General features: G+C 36.6%; 4 protein-coding genes across 13 annotated transcripts in view; 1 reads left to right on the top strand and 3 right to left on the bottom strand.

Moving 5' to 3' along the window:
- LOC107617524 (sterol 3-beta-glucosyltransferase UGT80B1) lies at window positions 685–6619 on the bottom strand. Its single transcript, XM_016319297.2, has 14 exons — window positions 5899–6619; window positions 5233–5375; window positions 4610–4849; window positions 4330–4441; window positions 3789–3959; window positions 3399–3462; window positions 3248–3305; window positions 2974–3151; window positions 2759–2889; window positions 2062–2164; window positions 1863–1939; window positions 1735–1782; window positions 1186–1335; window positions 685–1107 (listed from the first exon to the last, which is right to left on the bottom strand). The coding sequence occupies exons 1-14, from the start codon at window positions 6080–6082 to the stop codon at window positions 901–903; spliced, it is 1866 nt and encodes a 621-aa protein (XP_016174783.1). The 5' UTR covers window positions 6083–6619; the 3' UTR covers window positions 685–900.
- Window positions 6805–7292, bottom strand: LOC107617528 (ubiquitin-fold modifier 1-like). The gene has a single exon (XM_016319301.2). It carries the CDS (start codon window positions 7221–7223, stop codon window positions 6891–6893), a length of 333 nt encoding a protein of 110 aa, XP_016174787.1. The 5' UTR covers window positions 7224–7292; the 3' UTR covers window positions 6805–6890.
- On the bottom strand, window positions 10095–12429 carry LOC107616297 (UPF0496 protein At1g20180-like). 8 transcript variants are annotated; one of them, XM_021110780.1, is made up of 3 exons: window positions 11891–12429; window positions 11574–11630; window positions 10095–11254 (listed from the first exon to the last, which is right to left on the bottom strand). In XM_021110780.1, exons 2-3 carry the CDS (start codon window positions 11590–11592, stop codon window positions 10224–10226), a joined length of 1050 nt encoding a protein of 349 aa, XP_020966439.1. In that variant the 5' UTR covers window positions 11593–11630; window positions 11891–12429; the 3' UTR covers window positions 10095–10223. The 8 variants fall into 8 exon arrangements, with proteins under 8 accessions (XP_020966439.1, XP_020966436.1, XP_020966441.1 ...); XM_021110777.1 differs by having other exon boundaries at window positions 10095–11257; window positions 11577–11630; XM_021110782.1 differs by having other exon boundaries at window positions 10095–11249; window positions 11577–11630.
- Window positions 12998–14983, top strand: part of LOC107617525 (G-box-binding factor 4) — a 3113-nt gene continuing 1127 nt past the window's right edge. The window contains exons 1-3 of one of the 3 annotated variants that reach the window (XM_016319299.2): window positions 12998–13815; window positions 13995–14066; window positions 14901–14930. In XM_016319299.2, the coding sequence (XP_016174785.1) occupies window positions 13175–13815; window positions 13995–14028 (675 nt within the window). In that variant the 5' untranslated portion in view covers window positions 12998–13174 and the 3' untranslated portion in view covers window positions 14029–14066; window positions 14901–14930. Of the gene's footprint in view, window positions 13820–13994; window positions 14067–14900; window positions 14931–14983 lie in introns of those variants that run through there. The other 2 variants (XM_016319298.2, XM_021110784.1) reach the window with 2 other exon arrangements.

Genomic DNA, 14983 nt, shown 5'->3' with positions numbered 1-14983 from the left:
CACGGCGATGGGAGCACCTGCAAAAAGCACTCCGACGCACAAGTAAGCATATGAGAAAATGAGGATAATAAATCATAGTGAGTTCTGTGACCTGTCTATATGAATTGCTTGACTTGTTTTTATAGACGAGTGGAGGGTTATTCCTCTTGTGTTTGTTCTGATATTCATGGTGAGTGCCGTTGTGAGTAACGAGCTGAAGATGATATTTGGCTTGTGCGTAATTGTGATCAAGTTCCGTTTGGGATTTGCCAAGAGTTCCGAGATATTTGGTTGGTTATGGTGAATGGATAGTTGCCGAGCTTTTAGGGGTACACGTCAATTAGAATCCCTCAATTTAAAATTAATTTGATGTAATTTCATAAACTTATCACTGCTAATTAGAAATATTAGGTGTTGTTGTAATGTCACTTAATTGACTTAAGGTGTCATTTTGATGTCGTTAGCACGGAATTAACAAAATAACTAAAATGACTAATTTAAAATATTTGAAAGATAAATTTGATTAAAAAATCTTTTAACAACTAATTTAAAAAATAAATAATTTTTTATGAACTAATTTGACTATTTACTCGTGAAAATTTGTACTATAGGATTGCGAGTTGGTGACCCAGTCGTGAAGCATATCAAGACTCGAGCAAATTCCCAAATTGATGAAATTTAACGTGTCAAAGAGATTAGACTTTCTTTTGGAAAAAAATTCTCTGCTGATTTTATTAATTCATCATATAAGAATTCCAAGAGCAAGCTCACTTCATAGTTCATACTATTACTTTTAGTCATACTATTTCTCTCGCATAAGATGAATGAAGTACCAAAGGCAACAAAAATTGGGAGTTATCCTACAAGATTTAATTCTATAATGAATGAAATAATGAAAATGGCAAAATGCAAAAAAAGGGGCTACACACCACCACAAGGTGCACAGCACCATTTTCCGAGTTGGCCGAGAAACCACTGCAAAGAACTAGGATGCTCATCCTCTGCTACCGGAGGAGGAGTTGGCAGCGGCAACTCATCAGGTAGATGGCGATGGAATGCATCAACTGCAGCGGCTACACCATCTTCATTCTCAATCAACTTAGCGATTTCCATTGCTCTAGATTTCACCTGAATTATACAAGTATATACGTCATGGACTTGAAAATCTTTGTAACTTCAAATGTGCCTCATGACTTGGAAATTTACCTCTGGCTGGAGCATGAATTTTATAGCATTTGATAAGTTCTCGGCACTGAGCTCGGATATCGGAATCGGGGCCGGTCCTAACTCTTTCTGGCATATTCTATCTCCCCAAAAGAACTGATCTCCGAAGAACGGAACAATGGTCGTCGGACACTGCCAGTTAAATGTAGAGAAATGTTAGGTCACCAACATTTTTACTTTGTATTTTATCTTGTATTTGAGTCAACACTAGCCAACTCCCAGGTAATGCTACAAGGCCAATACTTTAGTGTAAAAAAGTGGAAAGTTAGTTAGTATCGGTTCAAATGTAAGGTAAAAGAAAGAACAGCCCAGACTGCCCAGTTAACAAGCATCGTGCAGTAACATAGGATCTGGAGAAAGGCCGCACCTAAATCAAGGGAAAGATGTTCGCCACATGGAATTTCTCATAAAATAAAACAAAAGAACTGCTTTGTTGCGCCAGAATAATTTCATTTATATCCAAAGGCATTCAAATTTCAAAAGAAAATATATTAGAGAAGACATTATTGAGTATTGATTATTGAGTGTTACCCCAGCTTTTAAACCTGTAGCAGTAGTTCCAGCTCCACCATGATGCACCTGTAATTTTTGGGGTTGTTTAACCTTTTTCCAAGTTATTTTCTCACTTTCCTATAACAATAACTTATGTTGAAACTCACCACCGCAGAACATTGAGGAAACAACCAATCATGAGGGCATTCCTCCAGTAGGAAAACATTGTCAGGAACTTCTTCCACTGCATAATGAAAAACATAGTGCAACTATTGTAATTTATCTTAAAACACACTGAACAAAATGTAACATTTTCTGAGAAATAACACCTTCTAACTTCAACAGAAATTAGAATAGAATACTTACGATTCCCAAGATTGCCCCAACCCCGATCGATAATTCCCCGTTGTCCGGTTTCCTGTAGTGCATCCAATATAACATCTGTTGTTCTTTTAGGGTCTTCTAGTGGCTGGCAAAGTATGCACAACAATTTTGTTTAGGCAATTCAAAAAATAATACTACTTTAGTTAGAAACTGCTAATGCTATGACAAGAAACTGTTATTTTTTATAATAGGGGTAGCCCGGTGCACAAGCATCTTGCGTAACGCATGGTCCGGGAAAGGGTCGCACCCAAAGGGTGTAATGTACGCAGCCTAACCTGATAATTACATCAGTGGCTGCTTCCACGGCTATGATTATTTATTTGAGTTCCTATAAGGTAGATTACCTCAGGAACTTCAGAATTCAGCCTAATATGAATATGGAGAATTCTGAGTACCCTTTCTTGTTCTACACCAGAGTGATCGATCAGACTATCTGATGAACATTAGAATAGCCATTCAGATTAACAAGTAGAAAAGAAAATGAAGAAGAAAAGAGCAATGCTGCATTCTCGTGCATCATAAAATGGTAGGCCACTAGAATTTAGAGGCAAAAGTTCTATGAATCCAGTTTGGTGAATCTCATCATGCTTCATTTTCTTGAACATCCAAACAGAAAAATTGAAGTTGTGGGACAAAAGTTACTACTAATCAGATTTGAGTTCGAGTTACAATGCCATACCATGCTCCCAAATCCAAAATATATTGGAGGTGACCCTTTCCGAATCCATTGTACAAAATCTTCCTGTGGTATATACTTTGATCCAAGGTTTAAGAAACAATAACCAACAACATCAACTAAGGGTCCCCAGTCTGCAAATATGTTAAACATGATTAGCAATTTCTGTTTAGGACTTAATCATATAATGCAACTATCAATTACATCCTTGTCCATACCACTTGGCTTCGGAACAACATGGGGACTCCACATGTAGCCAGTTGGTAAATGAGATATCGATCCACGGTACATACTGAAGTATGCAATAGGAGCAAGCTTCAATTTGTTTTTCCTGAAGTCATTGATGATTCCTCTTATTCCCCACCATATTAGTAGATCCACAACTATATAAGATAGCTGGAGCCAGAAGGAAATATTGGAACAAAAGATCTATTGGAAACCACAAAAGCACCAAAATCAAATAACAAAATATTGTTTCAGCAAAAGACTTACCCAGTAACCAGCACTTTGAGGAACTCGTGCCAAAGGGTGAGGAAATGCATATGTTGGCCTGCATATTAAATATCAAATTATGAAGTCATGCCTAACTTGTTATGAAACCTTATCTTACCTATATAAAATTGTTATGGCAATTTAAACTCACGTCCATGGCATTGTGAAGAAGATGTGAAGAGGTACCCCAAGGGCTTCAGCAACATGAGTGTGTCCTGCAAGCCAGAGCAGATGATAGAGTTTGATCTATTTCATTCTTAAAAAGTCATGTGCCAGTTTCACACAAATTTGCAAACAATAAACATGCTCTGCAAGAATGAAAGGAAAACTTTTCTTTTGAAACAAAGAGCAATCAATGACAGATCTTATGAATTTGGGAAACAAATTGGAAAAACAAACTCCTATGTTCTACATGCTTTTTAATGTAAAAGCCTCTGAATTTCAAACGTCAAATTTGCAAGTTACTTTCGTGATCCCAGTTTTCCTATTCCCTTTCTAAGAACATTACTAACACTTTATATTTGATCTACTAACTACTCACCATAAGCTGGAGGATTGGCAATAATAGTCTGGGCTCTGAATGGAACACCAGTTTCCAAATCAGGCGCCGTGCATGCTGGAAGAAGGGAATCAATAATGTCCTTCAGCTGCTTTCTTTGGATAGATATTTCTGCAGGCCCGGATGGGATTAAACCTTTATTCCTCACCATATCTATCATTCAAATAACTCTTTCAGTATATCAGCAGCAGATGAACAAAGAATCAAATGAAAGTAGAACACATGGTAATATATCACTTTAAAAAGACAAACGGGTTATTTAACTAAGACACTTGGATTGCATTTGCAATTGTTCCAAGAACTGATATTTTCTTGGTAGTTATTATCATGCGACAATATCCGTATCAGATACTTCTTATAGACAACTTTAGGTCCATATGCAGTTTGAGGCTGGCAAGAAATGTTTGGATATTATTTCACATTGTTAAGACTAATTCTCAACTCTCATAAACTTTCACAATTCATTGAGTGGTATATAAACTATACTGCTTGAAAATGGAAGTTTTAAGCAAGGAACTCTTACATCCTGCCAATACACGTGGATCGCCACCCAACGGATAGAAATCTGCACCAGCTGACTTTACAAATGTGCTGAAATTAGAATGAGTTGCCACCCTAACACGATGACCATACTCCTGCAAGTAAATATTAGTTCATCTCTGAAGAAAGAAAAGAAACCAAAAAAAAAAAAAACTATTAAACAAAGACTTTGCATCTTTCCAAATGATGCAATCAGATCAATTATAATATAAGGTGATTCTCATTAGCAACAAAATGAACCGAATATATGTATTTGAACATGCCTGAAGTCTCTTTGCAATGGCAAGAAAAGGTTGTATGTCACCCCTAGTTCCAACCACAAGTATGACAATTTGTAACCGTGGAATTGATGTTTTTGCTTCACGAATAAGATTTTCACTCGCTGTTGACTCGTCAAATGACTGGAATTCTAGCAATTCTGAAGCAACAGATGCACTTCTTTCTAGATCAACTTCAACAGTCCCATCATTTTGTATCCTCACAAGGTCAGCAATTAGTTGTTGCTGTGAATCAAAATCATAAAATGTTGTGAACTTGCTTATCACAGGGAAAATCCAATGCATAAATGAAAAACACAGAGCTTAAAGTCAATAACAAAATTTCAAAGGCATAACCGTAAGTAATAACCAAAACACATGTTGGGAACCAGAAGGCATTATTGTTTTCTAGAAGTAAATAAGCTCATAATTGAAACACAATGAATATATTCAGCATATATTATATTCACAATAGAACTATGAGATTTTACATGTTTTTGAAAATAATGATTAGAAACTGAAAATTTTGAGAATAACTTATGATGATTAGAATTAAAAACATTCCAAAAAGAGCAGAAGTACAAGTTTGAAATGTAAAATCATGCAGATAAAACAACACCCCCATCTACCTTCTCATCCTCGGACAATCTGTCCAATAGTAGATCATGCTTTGGGGTCTTCTCCGTCATTGATCTAGAAAGCATAACCTCATGGTCAGCTATAAGTGGGTTTCTCCGAGTCTCAACAGGTGCTGTGGTGCAATGTTCTAAGCCTTCATGAACATAAGCAAAATTTAGCAAACACAAAATAACTCTTCCAGAAGGAAGCAAGTTAGAAACCATAGTCCAATGGGTACAATACCAACAGCAATTTTTAAGTTATATCCCAAACAAAATACAACAACCGGAAGATATTAACTCTTATGGCCTTTTGTCTGCATAAATTCTGCCATTTCTCTTTTTTTTCATTCTCTTAATTGTACATTGCTAAAGTTTAATCAATAAAATAGTTATCTGAAAACAACAGAACCCAATGAGTAACTTCACACTACCAAAAGGATCAAGCTCTTCTAAAGTGAGAAGGTTGGTAAAGTAAACGTCGATAAAGTGAAAAAGTGAGGTCTAATCACCAAACTTGATGAAAATTACAAGTTCAAGGATAACTAACATTTCACTTTATCAGTTTACCAATTTTGTCACTTTAGAATATTTCTTTCCCCTCTCCTAAAAACACCTTCATTATTGATCTCAATGGCTACTTAACAGATCAAATGATAGAAGCAAATGAGTACAAACCTCTCCTTGGTGAAGAACCAACTTCTGATGAAGAAGATAAACCAAGCTTTCCATTTATAGACTTTCTATCCCTTGTCATCATCTCTTCATTATCCATTTCCCTGATATCTTTCTCTTGTTGGTGGCTATCAAAACCACCTTCTAATACCTCATTGGACAAATATTCAATCCCATTACTGCCCATGTTCCCAATTCAAAGCAATCATTACTTGCAACAATTTTGCTAACAATAAACATACTCAGCAAACCAAAAGTCCAAAACTTGAAAATCCCAATCAGAAAAACCAAACCCCTCCACCCAAGCCTGCAAGCTAAAAAGGACTTCAAATCAACAACACTTCCTTGTATATCTGAGTCTGAGAACAGCTGCAATTACTTTCAAGTTTTTCTGATATGACCAAGTTGCCCTTCAGTGACCAAAAAACAAAACTTGGATGAATCCAAAGCTAAGCATACCGACCGGTCACTGAAGCACGAAGAAAGAACGTTTGGTAAGCTCAAAGCTGGAAACTTTTTTTTACAACTCTAACCTCAACCGATTTACAAGCACGTCGAAGTTGGTCAACAACAGAACCAAAATCAGAGAAAGACCCAGAAACAATAGCGGTGGAAGTGTGCACTGAAGGGGTGAAGAATAAACGGAAATACTCTGCAATAAGCCAATAAGCCAATAATCACCTTTGGTTTTGACCATGAGTCATAACAATCATGATGCTACTTCTTTGACAACATAGACAAAATACTTTTTTAAGAATCAGAGATGGTTAATTTACCTTGATAAAATAAATAGAGTTTAAAATTATACAAATTTTCTAAATTAAAATTAGTTACATGTTCTATTTTAAATATGTTTATATAAATCGAATTAAATTTATTCAATTTATGTTATTTATTTGATTTAACTTATTTCATTATTCAAATAATTAAAGATACCCTTTGATCCCAATCTATGAGATCAGTAACACTGGTACTTAATATTTTTAACTATCAGACTACAATAGTGCAGGTATATATAAATAAAATGGTTTGATATCCGCCCACACACCCCGTAACATGCAAGAAGCACCAACTCTATCACGGGGAATCAGGCACAGTTCTGATCCATGCTTAAGAAAGACATTTCCTGCACTCTGCTGGGGGTTTATGCCAACACCATCGTTGGTGATGATAACGCTGGTCTGAGGAGGGACTTTGAATTCTTCGGCAGCGAATTTGAGAACGGCAGTGAAAGGCGCAGCCTCTGGAACGCTAAACACTTTGAAGGGAAGCTTGGGATCAGAGGCGAGTGTCACCTTGAACGACGCCTTTCCGCCACCGCCCGCCATCTTTGTTTCCTTCACGATTCTTCTGTGCTTAAAGAAAGAATAGGAAAAGAAAAGAGGGAGTTTTATTGATTGTGGATCAATTGAATTGAATTGAATTGAATTATGATGGTAAAACTAAATATATATAAAAAATGTTGCAAAATAAAACTAGAAGTGGTTGTCACGTCCATTGTTTATGTAGTTGACATTTTTGTAGGACGTGGACTTGTTTTCTAATGTATATTTTGATAAAATTGTGAAGGAATAGGAAAAGAATAGATGAAATTTTATTGATTGTTGATTGATTAAATTGAATTATAAAAGTAAAATTAAACATATATAGAATACTACTTACGAAAGATAAAAGTAAAGATAAGATAAGATAAGATAATAAAAATTAAAATTATAATTAAATTTATGTATTCTGTTAAATTTAATTTGTAGATTACAAAATTTTTTTATTATTGTCATAGATTAAGATGGAAGAATAGTTTAATAATTTGGAAAAAGACATTATTCTTCTAAATAATACTCGGTTCATTTTTTCGCCAGAAATACTCAGTTCATTGGATATAGGTACCGCTTTAAAATATTTTATATGTGTAGTGTGGATATCTACACCGATTTATTTTTTATTTTTGTCACAGTTGTACCAAGAAATGTATCTTCTAGTTCGGACATAAGGGAAAAGTCATATAGATTTTTTCCAAATAAATAAATTTAGGTAATGTGTAACTTTAACACTAAATTTGTTGTTTTAAAATTTTTTTAATGTTAATAAAAACTATGGAAATGAAACATGTTCTGTGGGGTAAGGTACAACGGGAGACAGCTTCGCTAGGTGTCTGAAATTGCAACCTCCAATTATGGAAGTTAGTCAAAGGCATATATTATAGTAACAGATTTTATTATGTAGGAATCATATGTGTTGGTTAAAGACAATAGCCTTCAGCTTGAGGATTTATCAAATTTTACTAAAATGCAAGAGAAGCTCCATGTATTCGAAGAAGAAGGAGAGTCTGGTTCAGTGTGGAGTAAAAAATTCCCTTTTAGTGTTGTAGCTGACGAAATTGTTCAAACTGTGTCAGACATAAGCCGGGTAGAAGAGGTTGGAGATATAGGAATAGATCAGCTCCTGCAGGTTTGCATCAAGTATCTTTTCTGTTTTGATATTTTGTGTCTTGCTTCTTTTTCCTTTTTAACAGACATTGTCTTTTGAAATTTCAGGTGTTAGGCTTCCGACTTGCCAGTATTGGGCGTAGTCAAGAAAAAAGGCATAGGAGAGCAGCTTGTGAATTTTCCCAAATCACTGAATTGAAAGAGCAGTTATCTGGATAAGCGCCTGCCTTTCGAGGGGGTTTGATTAGCTTAGAATTTAGTATTTCCTTGATTATATCATCCCGTTTGGTGTTAAACTGGGTATAAGATTCATATCGCGGGACCGGTTTGAAGCTCTTCTTGTTATCGCGTGGCTTTTCATCATCCTTGACTGCTGATTTTTCTGCCTTTCTTGCTTGGCGAAGTTCTTCGATATCGATCTGTCCTTTGGCCTTCTCGCGGAATTCGGCCAAGGTTTTTGGTTTTGCAACGGCAATGGTCTCCTGAAATTTACCTGGTCGCAGGCCACTCTTAATTGCATGAAGATGGACCTCGGGGTGGAGATTAGGGATTTTCATAGCCACCTTCGTGAAACGAGTTATATAATCCTTCAGGCTCTCTTGTGGTCCCTGCTTAATAGTTGTCAAATAGTCAGAATCATGGAGGTATATTGCAGATGCTGCAAAATGGTCTTCAAATTGACGAGCTAACTCCTGAAAGCGGGATATTGAATCTGCAGGCAAAGAGCAAAACCAGTCAAGTGCAGGACCGTCTAGAAAAGATGGAAAACATCGACAAAGAATTGGATCAGATGCACCGTTAACAATCATAATAGATCGGAACTTTTTAACATGCTGTTTTGGATCACCCAGTCCGTCATATGGGGTTAAAGTTGTTGGGAGGGTGAATTGTCTGGGGAGTTGAAAGTTCATTATATCCGCCGTGAATGGTCCTGCGGAGTTGTCAGGTTGTTCTTCCTCATTTTCAGGCTGAGCTTCTTCATTCCGTTGATTTTCTTCATTATTGCTTTGTGGTGTCTCAGAAACATGAGTTCGTTCGTTGTTTTCATCATCATTAGTATGGTGCCCTAAACGAGCTTGTTCTAACTGTGCGATTTGATTTTGCATTCTCTGGTTATCTTCCGCCATTCGCTGATTTGCCTGTTGAAGCTCGGTCACCATCCTCAGAAGCTCGGATGAAGTGGGCGGGGGGACGTCCGCCATGAGGGTGTGTGGAAAATCTGGGGCCTAGCACAAGTGATGTTTCAAATTGTTCGGCCCCACGGTGGGCGCCAATGTTCTTACCAGCTTAGGCCGAGGTATAGGTCGCACTCCAGATAGGTCGTCCTCCTGATAAGGTCGGTGGATTCCTAAGACGCGATCCAAAACCTCGGTATAAAGAAAGAGTGGAAGAATCGGGCACCTGCAAAAGGCACTCCGACGCTCAAGTCAGTAAGAGAATATGTATGGAGTCTTTTTCTTAGAAAGATTGCTTACCTTCTTTTGTTCCTGCTTTTCCTTTTATACTCGTTTGTTGTTGAGCGTTTAGATTTAAGTCGTAACGTCTGGAGAGGAAATTTATTGCCTATCCGACGTTATTGTGTGAGAATGAATGCCGATTATAGCAAATATTCGGTTATAATGGTGAACACGTTACCGAGCTTATAACTCGTAACCGACTTTACTGGTCATATCAATATAAAATAAGAATGATGATTGACCTACTAATATCTATACTGAATAAAACTTTAGCTTGAGCTCCTCATAAATTCTGTTAGATTTTAGATCTAACCCAAAAAAAAAAGTGAAAAACCTCCCTTAAAACCATACTTTGAATCTATAATAATCATATAATTACACAATTAAAAGGTTCATATATGTATGGTATACATATACATTTCATTCAACATTTGAAAGTCTTGTTTTATTTTTTCATTTCCTTAATGACCAAAGCCCTTGCTTTGTTTATTGTTACAAGGCACAAGTAGACATGTTCCTCAAGTTCCTTCACTTGTTTCCTAAACCCAACATCATTTTTCTCAAGCTCCTTCACAATCTGCACAGAGAATTTGTCCTCTTTCCTATCCAAACAGAATTGCACCATTGTCCTGTTATGTTCAATTTCATCATGAATCCTTGTCACAAGTCTACTCATTGTATCAAAGTCTCTGGTCAATATGTAAGTTCCCTTAGCTGCTATATCAAGTTGATCATAAACTTTACCAAGGGAATCACTTTTTGATGAAATTCTACTACATCTTCTAAGCTTTTTCTTAAGATGCTTCAATTGGGTGTTGAGAATTGCTATCCCCATGAATAGTGATGTTAGAGGAGTGTGTGATGCTATAACCATGGCCATGATTGCTACTATGCCACATGTTGCTGTCACACAAATACCAAACAACCTCTTCAAGTACTTCAAAATCCTCTGTTTCCTTCCAATTTTTGTTCTCATTGATCTCAAATGGCGCAACACGGACGAGTACTTATCGTTTATGAGCTTGAAGTTGTGGTTCGAAAAAGGGTTGCTTGAGGACATGAATGAGTTGAGCTCAAAGACAATTAGTTCGAACTTCTGTGAAGATTTGCAATTATTCTTATTACTGTCCAGTGCTCTTTGAATGAATTCATGATTATAGTGGATTTGGTTGATGCTTTTGAGAAGACTGGTGCAAATGTGTGATGCCTCGGCACTAATGTCAAAGTAGCTTAGCATAAGGTTTCTGAGTTCTAGAGTCATTGAAATTGTTGCTGAGTCAACAAGGGATGGGATAGTTTCTTGATCAGGTTCAAGGAGGAATTCTAAGAAGGTTTTGTGGCTATAATTTATGGAAGATTGTGTTGCAAGTAATTGAGCTTTGTTGAAGCAATCAGCATATGATTTTGTCCTAAGTGCTCTTAAGTACTCCTCATGAAAGTTGATGTTCATTTGATCATCACCTCTACTTTTCTTCGCATCTTAACAGAAAAATAAAATGTGATCTCAGAAAGAAGCTAATTTATTAACAAAATGACACAGTACTAAGAAAAAATACTTGCCAAAATTAATATCATGATTTGCCTCTTATAAAGAAGATAAAACTAGATAATTAATCCTTTCAAAATTTTGTTTATCATTTTCAATGTTACAACAAGTAACTCATCATCTTATCTGATACCAACCAATCAGGTTGCTTAGATCTCCAAGGATTTGAAAGAAAATGCTAATAATTCAATGGAATTCTATAGCCAAATGAAAAGTGGTGAAATTGAATTATAAGAGCATGCATATGTATACCTTGGCTGGCTTCCATCTTGGTTGATCAGAGGAACAAACTTTATGCTGCAAAAGCTAAGAACAACAGAAATTGAATTATATGAACTAACTTGGCTTTTAAGGAAGGCTGATATAAATATTTAAATTTGAGATTTTTCTTTGGTAATAAAAGTCCCATAAGATCAACTACAGAAATATATATATATATAAAACAAAAGTTACTAATTTTAAAGTGAATCAAAGAAATAGGGCACTAAAGATCATAGGATATTGTAAATCAGTGAAGAGTTATGTAAACAAGAAGGATAAAATTAGAGATCTTAATAGGTGATTACCTCTTGATTGTTGCATGGCCCATTTGGTGAATTTAATTTTCAGTGCTTCAAATTGAACAGAAAATGACTACTGAACAGAAAAGTTATCCAAAGCCACTATCAATAATCTGGTTTGTTTATCTAATCAAGCATGTTTTATTGTTCCTTATATATGTGTATGTGTATTAAGTAGCTTCATCAAGAAGAAGAAACACTTTGAATTGTAAATAGTTGAGAGATGACATGATGAAATGCATATTTATTGTTACAATCATGTGGATCAATGATCAAATTATTAGTGTTAACCGGTTAATTAACCATGTCAGCGTATTATGGGCATGGATGAAGCCTCTAAGCATTAAAGGTATAGCTGTAATTGAGCATTTACCAACTGAAACACACTACCGAGTAGAATAGTAGAGTAAGTCACGCTATATATTTATTCAGAAATTAAAAAGTGTTACTCTTGAGTCTTACCAAATATGGTATGAGATGAAATTGTTAATGACAGATAGATGTCTTTAGTCTTTACCCTCAACTTATGTGTCCAACTAATTAATTATTACATGACATAATATTGCGTCTTATATTATGGTACGTGCGTACTTGTTTGATATACCCTTATCGCTATCTCAATCCAAAAGAAATGACGTTACAAAAATGCGTGAGCCTTAAAAAAAAAAATTAACAAAAGTTTCTTGCTTCTAAAATATGCTATGGAGTATGGAGTATGGAATATGGACTTATGGAGGGCTCTCTTTCAAAGTTTCATGTCGTTTACCAATTTGGTGATGAGGAGTGCTAAGAGTCAGTATTTTTGTTAAATTCTGGTCAACACTTAACCATAAAAAAAATTAAATGATTCTACACTATTAGATGCAATATCACACCATTAAAAATATCATTGATAATTAATTAATGGCTAAAAACTAGAAAAATTGCTAGCCCCTAAACTTTCTCTTTGTTGATTTGTCACCTTTTGCTTGGAGTTTTCTTCTCTATATTCATGTTAAAAAAGTCTAACTGATCAATAATAACTAGGTAAATTCTAATTCGTTCATAAAATCAAAGTAATATTTTTTTATATTTTATTATAGTCAATAATTTTTTTTTTTAAAAAGAAAAATGACAACACAACAAACAAACACATTGGAGAAGGCGTGAAGCTTCGACTCCAGCACTGCAGAGGACAGCACATCACAACACACTCTCACTCCCCAAAATCCCCAATTCTCCGATTCCCAAAACCCTAGCACACACAAAAACACCATCATCACCATCTTCATCACTTAAAATCTCCAATTCATGGCGTCGTCGAAGCTGATGCCGACCACAAATTCTAGAAACCCCGATCCTCCACTACCTCTCCAACGACAACCATCCTCTTCCCCAAAACCCCAACAATTCACAACCACCAACTTCATCCCAATGCCCGAAGATGCCACCCTCCTCGATGCTCAAATTTCCCTCTTCGAAGCCCCTTCCCCTGCCCCTGCCTCAGCCAAAACCGTCGACGACTTGTGGCGGGAGATCGTCGCCGGAGAACGGCGCGAGTGCAAGGAGGAAGCTACCGAAGAGATGATGACGCTCGAGGACTTCCTTGCCAAGGCTGGCGCCGTTGACGACGTCACCGACGTTGTCCCCATCGACGAGGAGGTGAAGATGCCGATGGCGCTGACGGATAGGCTGGGCAGCGGTGGCGGCATGTTCGCGTTTGATCCACTGCCGACGACGCCGTTTCAAGGGATGGAGAACATGGAAGGGTCGGTGATAGGGTTCGGGAATGGGGTGGAAGTGGTTGAAGGTGGCGTTGGCGGAGGAGGGGGAGGAGGGAGAGGGAAGAGGGGGCGCCCCGTTTTGGAGCAGCAGCTCGATAAGGCTGCTCAGCAGAGGCAGCGGAGAATGATCAAGAACAGAGAATCTGCTGCTAGGTCTAGAGAACGAAAGCAAGTAATGTTGTCTATATGCTTTTATGCCCATTTGAATGTTTTATTTTCAATGTTGACGTAATGATGTGTATGTTTGTGAATTGTGTGATACTGAAAAATGTTTTTTTTTTTTTTTTAAATTTTTCAAATAATGGATTCTATCTAAATTTAGTGCTATATGTTGGATTGAATTTCAGGCTTATCAAGTTGAGCTGGAATCATTGGCGGTGAAGCTAGAGGAGGAAAATGACAAGCTAATGAAGGAAAAGGTGTTTTTTCTCCCTCGTCCCTCTCACACTGTATGAGGATGCAGAAATCAAGTTTTTCCTTTGAGTTGATCCCATTTTTGAGCTGATTTTAGTTATTTATTTTTAATGTTTTGAATCATAGACATGCAAGTTACTTTTTTTTTTTAATAATAATCTTTTGTTGGTGCCATTTACATGGTTGGCTATTAATCTGTTTCATGGCCTAACCTGGCCTTGTTCCATGAAACATTTTCATCAACCCCTAGCAGTTGGCTTCATTACAAGTTAACAACTTAGTGTGGGATTCTAGTGTTTGTTTTACCTTTACCATACAGGCTCAGTGTTCTCATCATAAATGGGTATACAGTTTTATCCTCATTCAATCACACGGGTCCTTGCACTATTGTACTATCACTGGCTATCTTCTATTAGCCATGTATTAAAGGATCCTAAAACTTTGGTTATTCCTTGTTGGGTTATGTTTGATCTTGTTTGATCTTTGTGTGTCTAAGTTGCTGTGTGCTCAACGACTTCATTGGTAGGGTTTGTAGACTTGGTTTTTCTGCCATTTGTTGTGAAATGCTCTTAGGTTTGGATATCTACATCTACTTCAAATTGTGGTATTAAGTTTGCACCCTACCAAGCAAGGATGCCTTTTTATCGCGGTTGGTAAAATACATCTTGCTCCCTCAAAATTTTCAGTCTCCGAGTATGTCCTTCTAATGTATCATGCTTTTATTTCTGCTGTTTTGAGTGTGGATCACTGTTGAGTGTTTTGAATCACAAACAGCCTTAGAGTTTATAATGTTTTTGTTTTCTCTTCAATCTCTTAAAAAGGAATATATTCTTGTGCAGGCCGAGAAGAAAAAGGAAAGGTACAAACAGGTATTGATCTGCCATTATTTTAGTTTGTCTTGAATTCAACCCCTTGGTAAAAA

Source organism: Arachis ipaensis, chromosome B09, assembly GCF_000816755.2.
Source record: "Arachis ipaensis cultivar K30076 chromosome B09, Araip1.1, whole genome shotgun sequence".
Classification (NCBI taxonomy): domain Eukaryota; kingdom Viridiplantae; phylum Streptophyta; class Magnoliopsida; order Fabales; family Fabaceae; genus Arachis; species Arachis ipaensis.
Note: the sequence above shows the minus strand (reverse complement) of the source record. Positions and strands in the feature narration are given on the sequence as shown.

Excerpts from the sequence above, each read along its gene's own strand:
- LOC107617528 (XM_016319301.2), bottom strand. The coding sequence starts at position 7,223 with ATGGCGGGCGGTGGCGGAAAGGCGTCGTTCAAGGTGACACTCGCCTCT.
- LOC107617524 (XM_016319297.2), bottom strand. The coding sequence starts at position 6,082 with ATGGGCAGTAATGGGATTGAATATTTGTCCAATGAGGTATTAGAAGGT. Across the intron at positions 1,940-2,061 it reads TTGGGGCAATCTTGGGAATC|TGGAAGAAGTTCCTGACAAT; the intron begins GTAAGTATTCTA and ends TTCATTATGCAG. Across the intron at positions 1,108-1,185 it reads AATTCATGCTCCAGCCAGAG|GTGAAATCTAGAGCAATGGA; the intron begins GTAAATTTCCAA and ends TGTATAATTCAG.